This window comes from Cajanus cajan, chromosome 9, assembly GCF_000230855.2.
Source record: "Cajanus cajan strain Asha chromosome 9, NIPB_CcT2T_4, whole genome shotgun sequence".
Taxonomy (NCBI): Eukaryota; Viridiplantae; Streptophyta; class Magnoliopsida; order Fabales; family Fabaceae; genus Cajanus; species Cajanus cajan.
The window spans coordinates 11,104-34,607 of NC_138525.1; the positions used below are offsets into that span (position 1 = coordinate 11,104).

The 23,504-nt window shown below is 33.2% G+C and overlaps 1 protein-coding gene across 3 annotated transcripts in view; it reads left to right on the forward strand.

Annotated features, from left to right (window-relative positions):
* The first annotated feature begins 386 nt into the window (after positions 1–386).
* LOC109794403 (protein ORANGE, chloroplastic-like) overlaps positions 387–23,504 on the forward strand; it is a 66,203-nt gene continuing 43,085 nt past the window's right edge. Inside the window, exons 1-32 of one of the 3 annotated variants that reach the window (XM_083064018.1) lie at positions 387–559; positions 786–900; positions 1,115–1,231; positions 1,388–1,474; positions 2,680–2,756; positions 2,986–3,113; positions 3,683–3,819; positions 6,091–6,231; positions 6,325–6,424; positions 6,881–7,007; positions 7,426–7,522; positions 11,861–11,968; positions 12,311–12,403; positions 12,478–12,575; positions 12,661–13,099; positions 13,185–13,592; positions 13,682–13,729; positions 14,262–14,359; positions 14,445–14,845; positions 14,935–14,983; positions 15,308–15,415; positions 15,760–15,856; positions 15,942–16,349; positions 16,439–16,486; positions 17,013–17,110; positions 17,196–17,601; positions 17,691–17,739; positions 18,520–18,616; positions 18,702–19,109; positions 19,199–19,246; positions 19,773–19,870; positions 19,956–20,064. In XM_083064018.1, the coding sequence (XP_082920144.1) occupies positions 892–900; positions 1,115–1,231; positions 1,388–1,474; positions 2,680–2,756; positions 2,986–3,113; positions 3,683–3,819; positions 6,091–6,231; positions 6,325–6,396 (768 nt within the window). In that variant the 5' untranslated portion in view covers positions 387–559; positions 786–891 and the 3' untranslated portion in view covers positions 6,397–6,424; positions 6,881–7,007; positions 7,426–7,522; ... (19 more) ...; positions 19,773–19,870; positions 19,956–20,064. The other 2 variants (XM_083064017.1, XM_083064016.1) reach the window with 2 other exon arrangements.

Consider the following 23,504-nt stretch of genomic DNA (forward strand, 5'->3'; position numbering starts at 1 on the left):
AGGTAAACTACATTAGACTAGGCATAAATGTTTTTTATTTGAAAATTTTAATTTAAGGCACAGACAGCTTATTTATAATCTCACACTCCAATCTTATTCATATTCCTTTGATCTTTGTCTCACTCTGAGTTCCTGTCTCCCCTAATCATTTCTGTCCAAATTTGTTTGCCCGTTTTTTTTCTTCTCTTTTCTTTTTTGTAATCTAAAATTTCTTTATGTCTCCACATCCAATGCCTTGTATGTCTTTTGTGTTTTTTTTTTTCCTTTTTTTTTCTCTTCAATTCAGAGACGATTGTGGATTGCTTTTGCTTCTCTAGTTTTGAATCGAACTCGATTCTTGTTCAATTTATTCTTGTTTTCTTCTGTTTGGAGTGCAATGAGACTAGACTCCTTTGCTGTCTTTATTGCTGTTTTTGATTCCTCTGCTTGTGTCTTGATTCTTTCTTGAACTTGCCTTTTCTTATTTTTAAGACCTGGGTGTTTTTCTTTTATTTAATGATTTTAACAGGGATATTGATTGCATATAAGAAAAAAGATGATGTGGTCATATGTGACAAAGGTAAATATGCTCTGTTTGGGTCGATTCAGTTGCAGCGGGGTCTCTCTTCGAATAACAGATTCCATGGCGCCTATTCAAGGCCCAAGAGTCTGACTCTACTTTTGCACCCTCTCTCGACTCTGATGCCTCCGACAAAACCGCTGCTGCTGGGTCACTCTCACATCCTTTTATCCCTATCTTCTTCCTTCTTTTCCCCTGATTTCCCCTTTTCTTCTTCTCACCGCAGATTCTTCATCATAGAAGGTCCAGAAACGGTGCAAGATTTCGCCAAGATGGAGCTTCAAGAAATTCAAGACAACATTTGAAGCCGGAGGAACAAAATTTTCTTACACATGGAAGAGGTCGCAAACCACATCTTCATATTACTTCTCACCGCTTTTCTTGCTGCCTAGGGTTATATTTTTCCTGTAATGAAGATTATGTTGATTTTTTATTTTCTCTTTATTCACTTTCCAAATTTTGTACAAATAACTTGTTCAAATTGAAATTGCCAATCATGCATTTTACTCTCTGGGAAGTCCTATTTGCAAACAATATCCTCTTATTTTTTTGTAGGTTCGTAGACTTAGGATTCAGCAAAGAATTAAAAATGCTGAACTTGGAATTGTAAAAGAAGAGCAAGAGAATGAACTTCCTAACTTCCCGTCATTCATTCCATTTTTGCCTCCTTTGGTAAGTTTCTTGGAGTTTGTCTTAGTTCCGAATCATCTCAATTTTGCCTTTAATAACAGATCACGTGGATTTCTCATTGTTCTTGATGAGCACGAATAATTTACTTTTCATTGCAAGGGTTTGGCAAATTGGTAATAATACATTTATTATTTGCAGACTTCGGCAAACCTCAAGCAATATTATGCAACCTGTTTTTCTCTTATTGCTGGGATAATTCTTTTTGGTGGTCTCCTTGCACCCAGTGTAAGATTTCTCTGCATGTAGTTCTATGTTTTCAAGCATATATTACCAAATATGAAATTAGCCGGGAATTTCTTACTTGGTTGTTCCCTTTGCAATATTCTTTTGGATTAAATAACTTGGAACAAATTGACTTCATTTACTTTTGCATTAAAAAACATTTTTCTTGATTTGAATCTAAACTCATTGTACTGGTGCAAGAAATGTACCATTAAATATTCAACTCCATTATTACTTCTCATCAATAACAAAAAAAATGAACATCAGTAATTTTTTAAAATCCAAGAGACTTTTCAAAGAGAAAGGAACGAACTCAGGCAAAAATTGTAATATTTCACTCATTATCAATAAATAAGCTGACCTCTCTACCTCATTTTACGCTAATATTTCAAGTGTTTATTCCCTTTGCATTGGGTGCATTACAAGTAGTTAATTACTTAGCCTCATAGCACTATCTTTAACTATGTTCTTTGCAATGACAATACTATGCATAAGAAGTACTGTAAATAGATTGGTACTGCTTTATTTATTTATTTATTTATTTATGCACATGTTACTTTTAATATATCAATCTTAACATAGAAAGAGTTATTACCATGTGCACTATTAGAAATTATAAAATGATAACTGAGAAAATGAGAGAAAGTAGGAGAAAGAGAGAAAATCTCAGAGAGAATTTGATATACAACCTATTCTGATGCAGAGTGAACTATATATAGGACACGTAAAACACATAACTTAGGGTCTTTTTAGATAAACTTCTCTATCAACTTTTAAGAGAATAAAATAAGAATAAATGAAATAAGTTTTTCTAAAAGTTAAAACTAGCTTATGCTCAAGTTAATTTGTAGAAATTCTCTCATATTAATTTCTCCAAAATATTTTTTTAACTTATATATAATTTAATTTTAACTTGTTGAAACTTATTTTATTTTTTCATTTTTTGTCTAAACAAATAATTGACAGCTATAACAGACCGTGCTAACTAATAACAGATAATTGACAGCAAATTTTTTTAGGAAACATAATATCTATTAGTGTTTGTAATAGAGACTGTGTAAGGCACATTGTATACTCTAACATGCACGTATGAAAGTCATAGTTAATGATTTATACATTTCCTACTTTTATCTATCTTTTGTGGCATTTAGTAAACATGAATTTCATCTATTATTATTATTATTATTATTATTTACTTTTCATTTCAGTTGGAGCTTAAACTGGGACTTGGGGGCACATCTTATGCAGATTTTATTCAAAGTGTGCATCTGCCAATGCAGCTGAGGTAGTGCTCTTTCCTGATCCGCTGTTGTCATGTATACTTTCTTCTTGTAAGGAGCAACAGAAAATAGTATTTTTTTCTCAAAATCCTGATAATGTTGAAAATTTATGAATAGAGCTGTGTTATTTGTCTATATGGATATTTATTAGTGTTAGTTCATTACTGCTGAGATGAATATAAGTGCATTCTTATTATTATTTCCTAACTTAATTGAATTTGTTGGATATTGTAGTCAGGTTGACCCCATAGTAGCATCACTCCCTGGAGGAGCAGTTGGAGTAATCTCAGCATTAATGGTTGTTGAGATAAACAATGTAAAACAGCAGGAGCAGAAAAGGTGCAAGTACTGTCTTGGTACTGGTAAGATTTAAAATCGTCTCAAGTTATCTGCATTTTCTGAGTCAAACATCTTGATGATGGAATTGAAGGATTTTGTCATTCTTCTTCTCGTAGCATCCTCTCCTATTCTTACTGCACATTCTTTATACTTTCTAGCTGCAAATGAAGAGGCAGTGAAGCAAAAAAAAAAGATTGTCTATTTCGATTAGCAAGGGAAAACATAAATTATGAAATAAAATGAAGCTTGGAAGCTGGATGGGTTCTTGTGCCATTCCAAGTCATATTTACAATAATCCTTTTTTCTTCACAGTATTACAGAATTCTCCTGATCCATTGTCCACAATGTCATGTGTCAAAATGGGACGCTCTACTTTCTGTAATAATATAACTGCTGAGAATTGTGGCAAAGAATGCATACCTTACGTCCTTGTGAAACACAATGCATAGTCCTGGCAGTAACTATTTATTGCATATCACTCAACATCCAAAGTGTTTGGTTGCGTTTTATCAGGCAATTGGAGATTTTAATCATTTATCTGTTGAAGCTAACTGCTGGAAAGTTGACGTATGTATTATACTTTTGCTGTCAGGATATCTTGCATGTGCTCGCTGTTCAAGCACAGGGGCTCTTGTTCTGATTGAACCAGTGTCCACGGTCAAAGGTGGAAATCAACCTCTATCACCACCAAAAACTGAGAGATGTTCAAATTGCTCTGGATCTGGCAAGGTTAGTGGTTATATAATCGGTGAGTGTGTGTAGAGTGATGTAGACAAATGTCTTTATTTTAATTGATTTTTCTTTTTTATTTTTAAATTTTACAAGTGAGAATTGTGATTTGCGTCTATGTTTGGGATGAGTGGTATTTACAAATTTATTGTATTTGTGAAAGATTTAGGAAGCAATGACTTAATATGATATGGATAATTCTGTTATATCAATGCTGGCCATGTACTTTTAAATAGCTGTATTATATCATATTCATGTTCCTATTGGTATTTGTACTACCGAAAAACTAGCACATTCATAGGATTTCTTGTACACAGAACCAAATACATTAGTAAAGCCTCATGCATTACGTAAAACATTTTTCCCCATTTTACTCAAATTTATGAAGGGACCATTTTAATGCACCACACGCACCAATCATAGGCCAACTAAAAAATGTTAAACAGCCTATCATAACCGATATTGTAAGACTGAAAAACCAACTACTTGTTACATGAATTCTCTTATTCAGACACTATCACAATCCTTGTCTTAGAATATAACTTTTTAACAAAATTATTATAAAATCTTTATAACATAACTATTTTTTTTTTTAAATTCATATTTAATTAATATTGGCTTTTTTTATTTGTTTATAATTGATAATTAGGTTAACTAGATTAGACTAGGAATAAATGTCTTTTATTTTAAACTTTAAATTTAAGGCAGAGGCGAGCTTATTTATAATGTCACTTACTCCAATTTATTTATATTTTTTCGAGCTTTATTTGTCTGCCTCTCTGAATGCTTGTCTCCCCCTCTCACTTCTGTTCAAATTTGTTTGATTTTTTTCTTTTCTTTTCTTTGTAATCTGAAATTTCTTTATTTCTCCGCACCCAATGCCTCCTATGTCTTTTGTGTTTCTTTTCTTTTGTTTTCTCTTCTTTCTTGAACTTGTCTGTTCTTGTTTTCAAGACTGGGTGCTTTTTATTTAGGCATATAATGGTTGCAATGGTCTTTTTAATGACTTGAGTCATCCTTTTCCCTTCAGACAAGCTTTCAGAGTTGAGATGAACCCAATCTGTTGTCAATTATAATATTGTTTCCCATTAGTTATTGACATTTTTCTTGATTGTAGTTTAGCTGTCTGATGGCAGGTTGAATGGTAGGTTTTTTTTTTTTTTTTTTGCCTCTGTAAAATCTCTCATTCTTTAAGGAATATTTATCCTTACTTGTGTTGTATTTCTTCTCTTTTCTTCTTTTATTATAAAAGAGTTAATTGAGTTGCATATTGCAAAATCATAGCATGAGTTCAAAGCTCGTGAGAGTTGATTGGGTTTCACTAATTTCATGCCTCTTGCTGACTTCTATGATGCTGTTAGAGGTTTTTTGGTGAATGATTTATGTATAATTGAGGTTGATGTTGTTGCGTGTAACACTCTTGATTATCGGTCACATTTCTCAAAAAAAAGAAACCGATATTGTCGGACTGAAAACCCAAGGAGTTTTTACATGAATTCTCTTATTCAGATCACAATCCTTGTTTTAGAGTATAACTTTTTAACAAAATTATTATAAAAATCTTATATATAACTAATATTTTTTTAACAGCATATTGTATAATTAATGTTTTTTTTGTCTTTCTATGTTTATAATTTATATTAGGTAAACTACATTAGACTAGGCATAAATGTTTTTTATTTGAAATTTTTAATTTAAGGCAGAGACAGCTTGTTTATAATCTCACACTCCAATCTGATTCATATTCTTTTGATCTTTATTTGTCTCACTCTGAGTTCCTGCCTCCCCTAATCACTTCTGTTCAAATTTGTTTGCCCTTTTTTTTTTCTTCTCTTTTCTTTCTTTGTAATCTGAAATTTCTTTATGTCTCCACATCCAATGCCTTCTATGTCTTTTGTGTTTTTTTTTCTATTTTTTTTTTCAAATCAGAGACGATTGTGGATTGCTTTTGCTTCTCTGGTTTTGAATCGAACTCGATTCTTGTTCAATTTCTCTGATTCTTGTTTTCTTCTATTTTGAGTGCAATGAGACTAGACTCCTTTGTTGTCCTTATTGCTGTTTTTGATTCCTCTGTTTGTGTCTTGGTTCTTTCTTGAACTTGTGTTTTCTTGTTTTCAAGACCTGTGTGTTTTTCTTTTATTTAATGATTTTGACAGGGATATTGATTGCATATAAGAAAAAAAGATGATGTGGTCATATGTGACAAAGGTTAATATCAACTTGATCACTAATGTTTTGCCTGCATTTGTGTGCCCGTTATTTCGCTTTTAGGAGTGTTATTTGGTGGTAATCTGGATTCACTCTGGAGCTCTCTCTGGTACAAAAAAGCAAAAGAAAACAAAAAGTGGATCAATGATTTTTAGAGATAGAGTGAATGGAAAGAAGAATGATGGAGAAGGATACAAATCTGCTGTATGCATAGTTCTTTTAATTCTCTTTGAATTGTGGATTTTTTATTTTGTTAGCATAATGTGTATTGCCTTAGCGATGATCATGTTTATGTAGTTTTTCAGGTGTTGGGACTTGGGTTTGATTTTGCATCTTGACAACAAGTATAACAAGTGCAATCAAATATAAAATAACTTTTGAAATCGTCAAAAATTGGGTAAGATTACGTTTTTTGTTATTGATTATTCTTTGTTAATTGGTGTGTTGATCATAATTTTATAAAAAATGTAGTTATCTTAATTTTTGTTGAAATATTGATTTTTTAAAATATTAATATTGATTAAAATATTACTTCTTTTTTAAATTGAATTTATCTTAAATTATATATTTTAATAAAAATAAAATAAAAATGATAAGTTAGTCCATATAATGAACTAAGGGTGAAGTAAGTTGATTACTAAAATGAATTAAGTTAATTTTTAATAGTTGAATTTATTATTTATTTAAAAAAATTAGCCCATGGACTTACCTAGCCTATACGGTTTAGTGGGCCTTTTGACTTTATGAATTTTTTCATCCATGAACTTTTAAGGTTGTGGGCTTTTTTGGCAGTCTCTTTCGATATAATGGATTCACTTGTCTAAAACACTTAACTGTCTCTCTGCTTTCTTAGGCTTTCCTACCTGTTTCCGAGTTCTCTTGTGTAGCGTCCTCTGCTTCTTCTCTCTTCATAGTTCAAGAGCGAAACTCAAGAAGCCAAAGGACATGCAAAAGTACTAGTAGAATCTCCCCTATGTTAGGTAAACGCTTCTGTCTCTACAACCCTTGTAGTCATTGTCTTCTTCCTCTGCTAAGGCTGCCAAAGGAAAGTTAAGAAAACATTGTTCAACAATTCAATTCTGCACCCCTTCTTGATTGAAATTGAAAAGCTATTCGATGTTTCTAAAGTTGTAATTTCTTTTTTTCCTCAAAATTCAAGAAAAGCCGTTCTTGGTGAAATTCTTGAATGTCTTATTTATTTTTTCTTTGTTGAGTTGCTTTTTAACCACATTTATAAAATACACTCTTCCTAGCTTTTGGTGTAATTGGGAAAATATGGTAAAATCATATTTCAAATATTTTTTCTTTATTTATTTTTTATTTTCATTGTTGAAGTATTTTTTTTAGAGAAGTCGGTTTTTATCTTCACTTTGTGTTTTTCCGCTTTATTTCAATCAGATGCAAGAATCCAAAATTCTTTTTGTCATGTCGAAGAGATGCGAGAGGAAGAAGCAGCCGTGGCATTGCAAGATGCCATCCTACAAGACTGCCTAAGGTTTTGTTCATATTTATTATTCCAATTTCTTTCATTTCTTATATATAATGATAATTATTTTATATTATGTTCTGTGAATGTATTATTTGTGGGTATAACTATACCAGCATACTTACATTTAATGTTAACAAGGTAAAAAGAGGGATAAAATGTCTATAATTTAAATCAGTTTTAACTTGATTATCGTTTCAAACTTGTTTTTAAAACTATTATAATTAAAATTTAGTTTTAAAATTGATTATAGTTTACAACTGGTTTATGATTTGAAACATATTTAAAATTGTTGGTAACTTTGATATTCCTTGCGGCAGAAGCTCAATTTCCCACCAATTGATTTTTTTTTTCCTGCTAGATCATGATTTTCATAAGCTAAGCTTTCGGTTTCGGTCTTTGTGCTAGTAGCCCATTATTAGTTGTACTAGCAAACTGTAACCCATTCTTTATTTCTTTTACACCTTTTTGTCATTAATTGTTTTTGAAGTGTATGTGTGCATGTTGTTTGTGACTCTAGAACTTGATATGTTTTGTATTCTTTCTCACTTTTTTCTTTCTGATTATGTTTAAAGTATGCAAGTCTGTGCCCTATCTCTTTTGTTTATGTCTATGCTCTATCTTTGTGTGTTTTGTGTGTTTGTCTTTGTCTTTGTATGTTTATGAGTGTGCCTGCTTGTATGTCTTTGTGTGAGCATATCTATGCCTTGTATTTGTGTTTGTGTATGCTATGTCTTCATCTCTTTGTTTATGTGTATGCTTGCTGTTTATGTTTGTCTGTGTTTCTCTTTACATGTGATGTGTTTGTGCTGGTGTCTATCTATGCCTATGCCTTGTCTTTGTGTGATTTATCTTGGTCTCCGTGTTTGCCTTTATTTGTGTATGTGTGCTTTATCTGCCTGTTTTTGGATGTGTCTTTATCTCTATGTGTTTGTATCTCTCTCCCTCCCTCTTAAATGCAAAATCACGAATCTTGATGCTATCTATTTTGTGTATTGGTTTCCTAAATATTAAGAGGTCAATTTGTAAAGTTTTATTTTATATTCAGTGGTCATGACTTTTCTTATTTATCACGTAAAAGTTTTAGTGCCTATACATGTCAGTGACTTTTCACTTGCATTACTAATTTATTTGTAGTTTCCTTTTGAGTTGTCTATGAGACTACTAGTAGTAAAAGGCCTTTAATTTAATTATTTGTAAATGTCAAATATATTTTGAATATAGACAGTTTTATGTGCATATCATTCATGTATTTCATATACAATAATAATTTAATACATTTCAATTAATGATATAATATATATCAAAATAAATTTAAAAACTTGGATTAAAATAATTTTTTTATTACTAATAATCATTACATATATGATGGACAATTTCAAATTTATTACGGATAATAATTTAAGGCTAAAAGTTAAATGATTTTTAAAAAAATGAGAAATTAGTAAATTTATTTTTGTTTCAATTATTTACTGATAATTATTTATTAATTAATTGTCATTGATTAATGTAATTAATTACTGATTTTTAAAATAAAAAGTTTTTGAAAATATTGATTTAGGATATCATTCATATATGGAATGAATTTGACTTCTTATATATATTTAAACATTTTCTATAGTAATTTATTGCCAATTGCACTTTTAGCGAACACAAACTTCTATTTAATTATAATATATTATCATTACTATTTCATTTGATTTGAGAATGAGAATATATTATTTCTTGTGTAAATGCTTCTTGACCAGAGGGTATGAAGTTATTAATACCTATATCTCCTTAAATTTTTCTTTAAACTAATTATAGAAATTTTATTCTATTCTTTTACATGTACAAGAAAACAAAATTCAAACCTTTGTTAAGAAATCATTAATCAACAAGTTTGATAACAAGTTTAATCAATTACTTGAAGAAGGTTTTATATCTCATTGAAAACATGTTACTAACTCAAAATAAAATAAAAATTAAAGCAACATTACTTTTAAATAAGATTTTTTGGATGTAAACAAAGAAAATATCTTGATTTATTAGTTGATTTCATATTATATTTCTTAAAATTATTTATCTTTTATATTATATTTGTTAAAATTATTTATATTCTTTATTTTAAATTATAATTTTTGTCACTTATTTTGTTTTTAGATACTATTGGACATGTCCTACAAAAGGATGTCATTAAGGAGAATGAAAAAAAATACAAATTGATGTTCTTGTTCTTCAAGATTTAAAGTATTGATTTATTTATTTGTTTAAATTATATAATATTAATTTATTTAATATTTGACATTTTACTAATATGTTCAAACTTCATATGTTTTGTTCAATAATGTTACTAAAGGTACGTTATTTGGGAAAGTTACATTGATAAAATGCAACATGTATTTGATGAACATAATCTTAATGGTCCGATTATATTAATTTTTCAATAGTTTACCAACAAATACAATATTCATGTTAAGTTTGGTAAATTCTAAATTTTGTTTAGTTTGTTGATATATGTATTGTATTTATGATAAAAAGATATAATTTATTTATGTAGGAGAAAATCATGTGTTATTGTAGAAAAAGTAGAAATTATTTAATGAAGTTGAATATTTGATTTCTTTTAAAATTTTAATTATGTTTTATTCATTTTATACATTTAAATATAAAAATTATAAAAAATAGTTATAAATTTTAAATGTTAATTTTAATTATGATAATGTAAAAATTGTTATTAAATATTTGGTTTAATTTATAAAAAAATTATATCCTTAATTTAATTAATGTGTTTTAAGTTGGATTGAAAACTTTAATTTTTCCCTTTTTATCCAGAATTTTTTATTTTAAAATAAACAAAAAGTATTAGTATAATATACATCATGTTATAAAATACATTAAAAAGTAGTTTTAGTTTTTAATTTAATGATCATATTTTGTAATAAATATATTCATTAAAATGGATCAAATCAATTTTAGAGAATTTAAAAATAAAATTGAATGTTTTATAAAAGTGTTTAATATTTCTATAAATAAATAATTAAAATAAACAATATTTTAAATTAATGAAAAAATTATATGTATTAAATATTAAGATTTTTAATATTATTTTTAATTTATTCTTAATGTCACTATATTTTATATTTATTGATGTAGTTTATATTTATTTATATAATTAATTAAATACTATTTCATCAAATTTATTAAAAGAAATAGTGAAACGTACGGTTCTATTTTTTCAATTATAAAAAGATTTGGCGGGATTGAGAGCTCGAACAAAACAAACACTGTAGGAGGGGATCTTACTTTCTTAATTCTATTTTGCTTTTGATTTTTCTTTTTCCCTCGTTCCCGAAAGCAAAAGGGGATCTTTCTTTCTTAATTTTAATTTATAGCAAGAAATGCGATGGACGACATCGACACATGTTCGGACCAGGTGATTGCAGAAATGATTGAAATGGGTTTTGAGTATTCAAGTATCGTCGAAGCCATAAATGATTGAAACACTGAATGCATAGTTCTTATTAATTCTCTTTGAATTGTGGATTTTTTTTATTTTGTTAATATAATGTGTATTGCCCAAGCAATGATCATCTTTATGTAGTATTTCAGGGGTTGGGACTTGGGGTGTGATTTTGTATCTTGACAAGAAGTACAATAAGTGCAATCAAATATAAAATAACTTTTGATATCTCAAAAATTGGGTAAGGTTAAGTTTTTGTTATTGATTATTCTTTGTTAATCGGTGTGTTTATCAAAATTTTATAAAAAATGTGGTTATCTTAATTTTTGCTAAAATATTAATTTTTTAGAACAAAAATATAGGTTAATATATTACTTATGTTTCTTTTTATATAAATTCATCTTAACTTCTATATTTTTTAATCTATACTAATATATTAAAGGGATACCCTTTTCACTAACCACCTTGGTCTTCACTTTTCTTGACCATTATACTCTTTTATTTTAAAAAATTAAAAAAAATATTTTTAATCAAATTTAAGAATTTAAAATTAATGAATTAATCATAATACCAATTAGATTAATATATTTTTATTATTTAATATTTATCTTTATTTTATTTTTAAAAAAGGCACGAAGTGCCTCAATCCCACTTGTAAAAATAAAATAAAAATGATAAGTTAGTCCATAAAATGTAGTAAGCATGAAGTATGTTGATTTCTAAAACGAATTAACTTAATTTAGTAGTTGAAATAATTATTTATTTGAAAAAAATTAACCTATAAAACACATTCGTATAAGACACCCTAAGGTTTTGCTTATTCGTCCTTGTGTGATTTATCTTTGTCTCTATGTTTGTTTAGGGTTTCTGTTTAGTGGTGTGGTGATACCCTTCTGTTTATGCAGGTTCACATTTGAATTCTGGAATCCAGTAAAGAGAATACATCTACTTTGCTTTTGGGTGTTGAATATCTTATCAACATCTCATATGTAGATGATACCGAAGATTTTAAGGTATAATGATGTTGACATTCATAACTTATAGTTGTCTATTTCTTATGTTATGATTATGATTTATGATTGCTAAAACTTGTGTTTTCAAAGTGTGATAAATGATAGTATACATAGCTAATACATATAAAAATATAACTAAAATCCAGTTAAAAATTTATTTTATAGGTAATTGTATTTTGTTTTAATAAAAGGCACACTAGAGAAGATATAGGCCCGAAGAACCCGACTCCTTTGGTTTTGGAAAATTAAAAAAAAAATTAAGAACACCACAGGTATCTTTGTTTATCTTTTGGTTGTGATTTTTTTGAGACAATTATTACCCACATCATGTTTATGTGGCAGGAATACATACTTTTTGTCATGGTCATTTGGGATGTATTATATCTCTGTGAAATTACAATGGGAAAAGATAACAAAGTTGTTATTGCACGACAGGTATCTTTGTTTATCATTTGGTTGTGATTTTTTTTTTTGAGACAATTATTACTCACATCATGTTTATGTGGCAGAAATATATACTTTTTGTCATCGTCATTTGGGATGTATTATATCTCTGTGAAATCACAACAGGAAAAGATAACAAAGTTGTTATTGCACGTAATATCATGTAAGGGATGTTTTTGTATTGATTTGCTCGATGATAAAGGTTGCTATACCTCTGTTTAATAATATTCCATTGCTTTTGTTGGCAGGTATGTTGTGGGACAGTATCCTCGATTTTTAAGAGCTCATTGGACGTTTCTAAAAGCTGTTACGAATAAGTTTCTTGACTTTTTGCATGAGACTTATCCTGGAGTTCAGGTTATGTTTTCTTTCTAAGTTTTCTGTCCTACTTTTTCCTATATCAACAACTTAGTTTATGTCCTGTGCGTGTGCCTGTGTTTGTGTGCTCTGCGTGCTCATTTCTATGTGCTCTGTGTCTGTACTCTATGCTGTGTGCCTTTGTTTGCCATTGAGTCCTTGTGTGTGCATGCTGTGTTTTGTATGTGTTTCTATGTGCGTGTATCTGTCTTTTTTGTGTTCACAGGTGGCAGGAATACATACTTTCTGTAATGGTCATTTGGGATGTATTATATCTTTGTGTAATCACGACGGAAAAGATAACAAAGTTGTTATTGCACGTAATAACATGTAAGGGATGTTTTTGTATTGATTTGCTCGATGTTAAATGATGTTATACCTCTGTTTAATAATATGCCATTGCTTCTGTTGGCAGGTATGTTGTGGGACAGTATCACCGGTTTTTAAGAGCTCATTGGACGTTTCTAAAAGCTATTGTGAATAAGTTTCTTGAGTTTTTGCATGAGACTCATCCTGGAGTTCAGGTTATGTTTTCTTCCTATGTTTTCTGTCCTACTTTTTCTTATATCAACAGCTTAGTTTATGTCCCTGTGCGTGTACCTGTGTTTGTGTTCTCTGCATGCTCATTTCTGTGTGCTCCATGTCTGTGCTCTGTGTTGTGTGCCTTTGTTTGCCTTTGAGTCCTTGTGTGTGCATGTTGTGTTTTGTATGTGTTTCTATGTGCGTGTATCTGTCTTTTTTGTGTTCACAGGTGGCAACCCTTCAGTTTTGCAACTCTACCAATATTCTTGAGGCATATTCATATGGTTCAAGTGAGGAACAAGTAAGTCTCTGTATTATGGCAAAATTGAATCCGTACATACTACCAAGTTACTTGTGAAGCATCTCTCACAAAATTTTCCCCTTGTTTAGGGTATCATCAAAATTTTGCACTGTTCTTCACCTCATTTTGCAAGGCAGGTTTGTTTTCTTAGCTTTATGTCTTTCTGTGATTGTATGTTGCAAGTATATATTCATGAAATTTTATGGGATCAGGTGAAATAGTGTGACATAGTTATGAGATTTTTTATGCTTTGTGTATGTGTACCATATCATGCCTGTGGCATGTTTGAGAATGGACCCACCTTGCTAGATACTGAATTGTCATGTCAATTAGTTTTTTTTTTCACATCTGTGTAACACCTCTTCCTCTGTTTCTTGCACATAGTTTTTCATTTTGCTTGATTAGTGTTCAAGTCTGTTAACATCTTTATTGGTGTGGTGATACCCTTTCGTTTACGTAGGTTCGCATTTGAATTCTAAAATCCAGTACATGATTGTATTTTGTTTTAATAAAAGACACGCTAGAGAAGATATAGACTAGAAGAACCCAACTCCTTTGTTTTTATAAAATTAATAAAACAAAATTGAGAACACGACATGTACCTTTGTTTATCTTTTGGTTGTGATTTTTTTTGAAACGGTTATTACTCACATCAAGTTTATGTGGCAGGAATACATACTTTTTGTCATGGTCATTTGAGATGTGTTATATCTCTGTGAAATCACAACGGGAAAAGATAACAAAGTTGTTATTGCACGTAATATCATGTAAGGGATGTTTTTGTATTGATTTGCTCGATGTTAAATGATGTTATGCTTCTGTTTAATAATATGCCATTGCTTCTGTTGGCAGGTATGTTGTGGGATAGTATTCTCGATTTTTAAGAGCTCATTGGACATTTCTAAAAGATGTGAATAAGTTTCTTTAGTTTTTGTATGAGACGCACCATGGAGATCAGGTTATGTTTTCTTCCTATGTTTTCTGTCCTACTTTTTCTTATATCAACAACTTAGTTTATGTCCCTGTGCGTGTGCCTATGTTTGAGTGCTCTGCGTGCTCATTTCTGTGTGCTCTGTGTCTGTACTGTGTTGTGTGCCTTTGTTTGCCTTTGAGTCGTTGTGTGCATGTTGTGTTTTGTATGTGTTTCTATGTGCGTGTATCTGTGTTTTTTGTGTTCACAGGTGGCAGCCCTTTAGTTTGGGAACACCACCAATATTCTTGAGGCATATTCATGCGGTTCAAGTGAGGAACAAGTAAGTCTCTATATTATGGCAAAATTGAATCCCGACATACTACTAAGTTACTTGTGAAGCATCTCTGACAAAATTTTCCCCTTGGTTAGGGTATCATGTAGAATTTTGCACTGTTCTTCACCTCATTTTGCAAGGCAGGTTTGTTTTCTCAGCTTTATGTCTATCTATGATTGTATGTTACAAGTATATATTCATGAAATGTCATGGGATTAGGTGAAGTAGTGTGACCTAGTTTTGGGATTTTTTACGCTTTCTGTATGTGTACCTTATTATGCCTGTGGCATGTTTGAGAATGGACCCACCTTGCTATATACTGAATTGTCATGTCAGTTAGTTTTTTTTTTTCACATCTGTGTAGCACCTCTTCCTCTGTTTCTTGCTCATAGTTTTTCATTTTGCTTGATTAGTGTTTAAGTATGTTAACATTTTTATTGGTGTGGTGATACCCTTCTCTTAACGCAGGTTCGCATTTGAATTCTAGAATCCAGTAAAGAGAATACACATGCTTTGCTTTTGGGTCTTGAATGCCTTATCAACATCCCATATGTAGATGATACCGAGGATTTTAAGGTATGATGATGTTGACATTCATGTCTTATGGTTGTCTATTTCTTATGTTATGATTATGATTTATGAATTCTGAAACTTGTGTTTTCAAAGTGTGATATATGATAGTATACATAGCTAATACATACAAAAATATAACTAAAATCCAGTTAAAAATTTATTTTATAGGTAATTGTATTTTGTTTTAATAGAAGGCATACTAGTAAACATATAGGCTCAAAGAACCCGACTCCTTGGTTTTTTGAAAATTAAAAAAACAAATTGAGAACACGACAAGTATTTTTGTTTATCTTTTGGTTGTGATTTTTTTTGAAATAATTATTACTCATATCATGTTTATGTGGCAGGAATACATACTTTCTGTAATGGTCATTTGGGATGTATTATATCTTTGTGTAATCACGACGGAAAAGATAACAAAGTTGTTATTGCACGTAATAACATGTAAGGGATGTTTTTGTATTGATTTGCTCGATGTTAAATGATGTTATACCTCTGTTTAATAATATGTCATTGCTTCTGTTGGCAGGTATGTTGTGGGACAGTATCTCCGGTTTTTAAGAGCTCATTGGACGTTTCTAAAAGCTGTTGCGAATAAGTTTCTTGAGTTTTTGCATGAGACTCATCCTGGAGTTCAGGTTATGTTTTCTTCCTATATTTTCTGTCCTACTTTTTCTTATATAAACAGCTTAGTTTATGTCCCTGTGCGTGTACCTGTGTTTGTGTTCTCTGCGTGCTCATTTCTGTGTGCTCCATGTCTGTGCTCTGTGTTGTGTGCCTTTGTTTGCCTTTGAGTCCTTGTGTGTGCATGTTGTGTTTTGTATGTGTTTCTATGTGCGTGTATCTGTCTTTTTTGTGTTCACAGGTGGCAACCCTTCAGTTTAGCAACTCTACCAATATTCTTGAGGCATATTCATATGGTTCAAGTGAGGAACAAGTAAGTCTCTGTATTATGGCAAAATTGAATTCGTGCATACTACCAAGTTACTTGTGAAGCATCTCTCACAAAATTTTCCCCTTGTTTAGGGTATCATCAAAATTTTGCACTGTTCTTCACCTCATTTTGCAAGGCAGGTTTGTTTTCTTAGCTTTATGTCTATCTATGATTGTATGTTGCAAGTATATATTCATGAAATTTCATGGGATCAGGTGAAATAGTGTGACATAGTTTTGGGATTTTTTATGCTTTGTGTATGTAATCATGCCTGTGGCATGTTTGAGAATGGACCCACCTTGCTATATACTGAATTGTCGTTTCAATTAGTTTTTTTTTCCACATCTGTGTAGCACCTCTTCCTCTGTTTCTTGCACATAGTTTTTCATTTTGTTTGATTAGTGTTCAAGTCTGTTAACATCTTTATTGGTGTGGTGATACCCTTTCGTTTACGTAGGTTCGCATTTGAATTCTAAAATCCAGTACATGATTGTATTTTGTTTTAATAAAAGACACGCTAGAGAAGATATAGACTAGAAGAACCCAACTCCTTTGTTTTTGGAAAATTAATAAAACAAAATTGAGAACACGACATGTACCTTTGTTTATCTTTTGGTTGTGATTTTTTTTGAAACGGTTATTACTCACATCAAGTTTATGTGGCAGGAATACATACTTTTTGTCATGGTCATTTGAGATGTGTTATATCTCTGTGAAATCACAACGAGAAAAGATAACAAAGTTGTTATTGCACGTAATATCATGTAAGGGATGTTTTTGTATTGATTTGCTCGATGTTAAATGATGTTATGCCTCTGTTTAATAATATGTCATTGCTTCTGTTGGCAGGTATGTTGTGGGACAGTATTCTCGATTTTTAAGAGCTCATTGGACATTTCTAAAAGATGTTGTGAATAAGTTTCTTTAGTTTTTGTATGAGACGCAACCTGGAGTTCAGGTTATGTTTTCTTCCTATGTTTTCTGTCCTACTTTTTCTTATATCAACAACTTAGTTTATGTCCCTGTGCGTGTGCCTATGTTTGTGTGCTCTGCGTGCTCATTTCTGTGTGCTCTGTGTCTGTACTATGCTGTGTGCCTTTGTTTGCCTTTGAGTCGTTATGTGTGCATGTTGTGTTTTGTATGTGTTTCTATGTGCGTGTATCTGTCTTTTTTGTGTTCACAGGTGGCAGCCCTTTAGTTTGGGAACACCACCAATATTCTTGAGGCATATTCATGCGGTTCAAGTGAGGAACATGTAAGTCTCTGTATTATGGCAAAATTGAATCCAGACATACTACTAAGTTACTTGTGAAGCATCTCTGACAAAATTTTCCCCTTGGTTAGGGTATCATGTAGAATTTTGCACTGTTCTTCACCTCATTTTGCAAGGCAGGTTTGTTTTCTCAGCTTTATGTCTATCTATGATTGTATGTTACAAGTATATATTCATGAAATGTCATGGGATCAGGTGAAATAGTGTGAGCTAGTTTTGGGATTTTTTATGCTTTGTGTATGTGTACCATATCATGCCTGTGGCATGTTTGAGAATGGACCCACCTTGCTATATACTGAATTGTCATGTCATGTCAGTTAGTTTTTTTTTTCACATCTGTGTAGCACCTCTTCCTCTGTTTCTTGCTCATAGTTTTTCATTTTGCTTGATTAGTGTTCAAGTATGTTAACATCTTTATTGGTGTGGTGATACCCTTCTGTTAACGCAGGTTCGCATTTGAATTCTAGAATCCAGTAAATAGAATACACATGGTTTGCTTTTGGGTCTTGAATGCCTTATCAACATCCCATATGTAGATGATACCGAGGATTTAAAGGCATGATGATGTTGACATTCATGTCTTATGGTTGTCTATTTCTTATGTTATGATTATGATTTATGAATTCTGAAACTTGTGTTTTCAAAGTGTGATATTTGATAGTATACATAGCTAATACGTACAAAAATATAACTAAAATCCAGTTAAAAATTTATTTTATAGGTAATTGTATTTTGTTTTAATAGAAGGCACACTAGTAAACATATAGGCTCAAAGAACCCGACTCCTTGGTTTTTTGAAAATTAAAAAAACAAATTGAGAACACGACAAGTATTTTTGTTTATCTTTTGGTTGTGATTTTTTTTGAAATAATTATTACTCATATCATGTTTATGTGGCAGGAATACATACTTTCTGTAATGGTCATTTGGGATGTATTATATCTTTGTGTAATCACGACGGAAAAGATAACAAAGTTGTTATTGCACGTAATAACATGTAAGGGATGTTTTTGTATTGATTTGCTCGATGTTAAATGATGTTATACCTCTGTTTAATAATATGCCATTGCTTCTGTTGGCAGGTATGTTGTGGGACAGTATCTCCGGTTTTTTAGAGCTCATTGGACGTTTCTAAAAGCTGTTGCGAATAAGTTTCTTGAGTTTTTGCATGAGACTCATCCTGGAGTTCAGGTTATGTTTTCTTCCTATGTTTTCTGTCCTACTTTTTCTTATATCAACAGCTTAGTTTATGTCCCTGTGCGTGTACCTGTGTTTGTGTTCTCTGCGTGCTCATTTCTGTGTGCTCCATGTCTGTGCTCTGTGTTGTGTGCCTTTGTTTGCCTTTGAGTCCTTGTGTGTGCATGTTGTGTTTTGTATGTGTTTCTATGTGCGTGTATCTGTCTTTTTTGTGTTCACAGGTGGCAACCCTTCAGTTTAGCAACTCTACCAATATTCTTGAGGCATATTCATATGGTTCAAGTGAGGAACAAGTAAGTCTCTGTATTATGGCAAAATTGAATCCGTGCATACTACCAAGTTACTTGTGAAGCATCTCTCACAAAATTTTCCCCTTGTTTAGGGTATCATCAAAATTTTGCACTGTTCTTCACCTCATTTTGCAAGGCAGGTTTGTTTTCTTAGCTTTATGTCTATCTATGATTGTATGTTGCAAGTATATATTCATGAAATTTCATGGGATCAGGTGAAATAGTGTGACATAGTTTTGGGATTTTTTATGCTTTGTGTATGTAATCATGCCTGTGGCATGTTTGAGAATGGACCCACCTTGCTATATACTGAATTGTCATTTCAATTAGTTTTTTTTTTCACATCTGTGTAGCACCTCTTCCTCTGTTTCTTGCACATAGTTTTTCATTTTGCTTGATTAGTGTTCAAGTCTGTTAACATCTTTATTGGTGAGGTGATACCCTTTCGTTTACGTAGGTTCGCATTTGAATTCTAAAATCCAGTACATGATTGTATTTTGTTTTAATAAAAGACACGCTAGAGAAGATATAGACTAGAAGAACCCAACTCCTTTGTTTTTGGAAAATTAATAAAACAAAATTGAGAACACGACATGTACCTTTGTTTATCTTTTGGTTGTGATTTTTTTTGAAACGGTTATTACTCACATCAAGTTTATGTGGCAGGAATACATACTTTTTGTCATGGTCATTTGAGATGTGTTATATCTTTGTGAAATCACAACGAGAAAAGATAACAAAGTTGTTATTGCACGTAATATCATGTAAGGGATGTTTTTGTATTGATTTGCTCGATGTTAAATGATGTTATGCCTCTGTTTAATAATATGTCATTGCTTCTGTTGGCAGGTATGTTGTGGGACAGTATTCTCGATTTTTAAGAGCTCATTGGACATTTCTAAAAGATGTTGTGAATAAGTTTCTTTAGTTTTTGTATGAGACGCAACCTGGAGTTCAGGTTATGTTTTCTTCATATGTTTTCTGACCTACTTTTTCTTATATCAACAACTTAGTTTATGTCCCTGTGCGTGTGCCTATGTTTGTGTGCTCTGCGTGCTCATTTCTGTGTGCTCTGTGTCTGTACTGTGCTGTGTGCCTTTGTTTGCCTTTGAGTCGTTATTGTCGCCACCTGCCCGAAACGGGCTTTCGGCATTCGCGAAGGATGGTTGGACTCTTTTATTTGTTTAAAAAAATATGGTTTGCTAGAATGACTTATTCTCAAACTGAGACCTCGTCAAACGAGCAATTTTATTAAAATGATTCACCAATCCATATTAATCCCAAGCGGGACTCTCCATGGATTAGTGGTTTTCGCAAAAGGAGGGTTCTTTGGAGTCGCCACCAATGTTTTACCCAAAACATTGGAAAAAGGGATAAGGCAATCAATTCAAAAATCGACTTCGGCCATTACAACCAGAGTCGGGTAAGGGAGTCGGTTACGCGTGGGGAAGGTGTTAGCACCCCACAGCGCCCCTCTCGGGTTCCCTATGACAGATTATTTCTAAAATAACAGTGTAAAATTACTAAATTACCCCTATTTATTCTAAGCAATTATAAATTAACTATCTACATGATGACAGTTAAATATGCACCAGTAAAAGGAAGGATTTTGAAGAAGAAACCTTTGAAGCGTGCTTTTTATATATTTCGTAAAATTGGGAAGCTTTTTGGCGTTCCCTCGCTCTACAAGCCCGCTCGCTCCCTCCTATAAAATTTTAACTATGGAAATCCGGAGGATTTCCCTTCGACTAGGTTCGATCCTCAAGCAAAATGGCTCGGGGCTCAAGAACTTCGTCGGATCAACTCTCCGAGTGATTTCTAGGGCAGAACACTGCTCAAAAACCCCAGAATACTCAAGGAGAGGGTTGAAACTATCTTCCAAAGTGTGGAATGACGTCAAAATGACGCCATATTTATAGGGAATAGGCGCAATACGGCCTATGAAATCAATACGGCCGTATTGAAATTTTTGAACTTCAATACGGCCGTATTGAGTTCAATACGGCCGTATTGAAATTCAGAAATTTCAATACGGCCGTATTGAGTTCACTGCGGCTGTATTGAAGCTTCAATACGGCCGTATTGATTTCAGTACGGCCGTATTGAAGTTTCAGAAACTTCAATACGGCCGTATTGAGTTCACTGCGGCCGTATTGAAGCTTCAATACGGCCGTATTAAGTTCAGTACGGCCGTATTGGGCTTCATTCCCTCCACTTCCTTATTTTGAGCTATTCTAAGACCTCTAGACCTACAGAGAACCCTCCTAGGGCCTTCCAGGAGTCCTTCTGGCTGATCTTCCTTCAGTCTTCGAGAGTCTTCAAGCTTTATTTCCGACCCGGACAATTTTAGGGGTCTACAGCTGCCCCCCCTTTACTTAGTCAAACGGTCTTTTGGTGTACCGGCTGACAAGTAAAGGAGTTGACCCAATTGTCCGGGTGATGTGCCAACCTTCTGACTTGTAGCGTCTTCCGGTGGAAAATTGTCGAGTAGCCTCTCCAGGTTTTGCTTTGCTTGCTGCCCAAGCTGGAAGCTGTGAGTACCCGCCTCTCCAGGCTTAGCTTCACTCTTTGTTCGAGCCGGAAGCTAAGTACCCTTGTGACAACGGTAGCAGTGTGAGTTTCGCCTCTCCAGGCTTAGCTTCGCTCTTTGTTTGAGCCGGAAACTAAGCACCTTTGTGACGACGGTGAGCAGTGTGAGTTTCGCCTCTCCAGACTTAGTCTCGCTCTTTGTTCGAGCCGGAAACTAAGCACCTTTGTGACGACGGTGAGCAGTGTGAGTTTCGCCTCTCCAGGCTTTGCTTTGCTTGCTGCCCAAGCTGGAAGCTGAGTACCCGCCTCTCCAGGCTTAGCTTCGCTCTTTGCTCGAGCCGAAAGCTAAGTACCTTTGTGACGACGGTGAGCAGTGTGAGTATCTCCTTTCCAGGGATAGCTTCGCTCATTGCTCGAGCCGGAAGCTGCATACCTCCGTGTTTGTGACGACGGGGTAGCGTGAGTATCTCCTTTCCAGGGATTTGTGATGATTTTGTCTCCACAGTCCACGATGCTGCTTCGACGGTTGTTTTTTGATTTTTGTGCCACTGAGGGCTGGATAACGCAGGGATCCGTCTAGGGGATGTGCAGTTACTCATAGGTTCTTGTGTCCCAACTTTCCATTGCGTAGTTGGTGCCCACTGGGGAATTTCTGATTCCTTAGGGGTGCAGACACAAAGATGCTCTTTCTGATGTGAGCGGTGCCTTATGATTGGCTGACGTCCTTTCGACGTTGGTGGAGTATCCCGGTTATCCTTGTTCGGGTGTCTCTTTTGGTTTTCTGATTTTGCTGCCTCTGTGTAGGCTGTTATCCACTGGGGGATTTTGTCGTTGATTTTGATTAGCCTCTTCTGTTAGGCATATCACCTTGATGTTCAATGATTGGCTGAGAACCAGATTCCACTTGGGGAATGATTATTGATTTTTTTATGATTTCTCCTTTTGAAGGAGTGCCTCTTGTGTAGGCGACTGGGGATTTTGAAGTTCAGTGTTCGACTGAGCGCCGGATTCCGCTTGGGGAATATTTATTGATATTTTTTGATTTTTCTCCTTTTGCAGGGATGCCTCTGAGTAGGCGACTGGGGAATGGGGGATCTTATGTATCCCAGAGTATTTTTAGGAAGCCTCTGCAGGCTTAGCCTCACTCAACGCCTGAGTTGAAGAGCTATCTTCACTGAGGAAGTTTTAAAGTCCTTTGACTTGGATATTCTTCTTGGGCGATCGTGTTTCCATTAGGGATTTTGACGATCTTGCTTGATAGCTCTTGCTGGGGATTTTGAGTCCAAGAGCGTGAGTTGAGGTTTCTCTGGGGAGTATTATTTCTGCGAGCCTCTCCAGGCTCAATTATTCTTTGATGTGGAGGATGAGGAGTATTTTGGTAAGCCTCTCCAGGCTCAGTTATTCTGTACAAACTGTTTGTTGGATTTTCTGTATCCTTGCCTTTTTTCATTTTCGGCTTTTTCTGTATTTTGCCTTTTCTTCTGATTTGGCTTTTTCTGTATTTTGCCTTTTTTTATGTTTTTGGCTTTTGCTGTACAGAATTTAAATTGCTAGAGAATTTAAAATCAAACAGTGGAAATTTTCATTAAATAGAAAATAAGTTTGTACGAGAGAAATCAAAAGAAATCAAAAGATGGGACACAGCCCAAACAAACTAAATACATAAAAATTAAAGGAAGCAATCCGGTCTTCACTCATCGGCCGGCGGATCCTGAGGAGGAGTGGGGTAGTGGCTATGGAGCCAGACTGAGAGGTTGTCGAACCCCTGCACCAAGCTGTCTAGTCGTGTATCGGTACTCTGCTGCCATGTACTGACACTATGCTGAAAAGCATCGAATCGCGTGTCGATGCTCTGCTGAAAAGCATCGA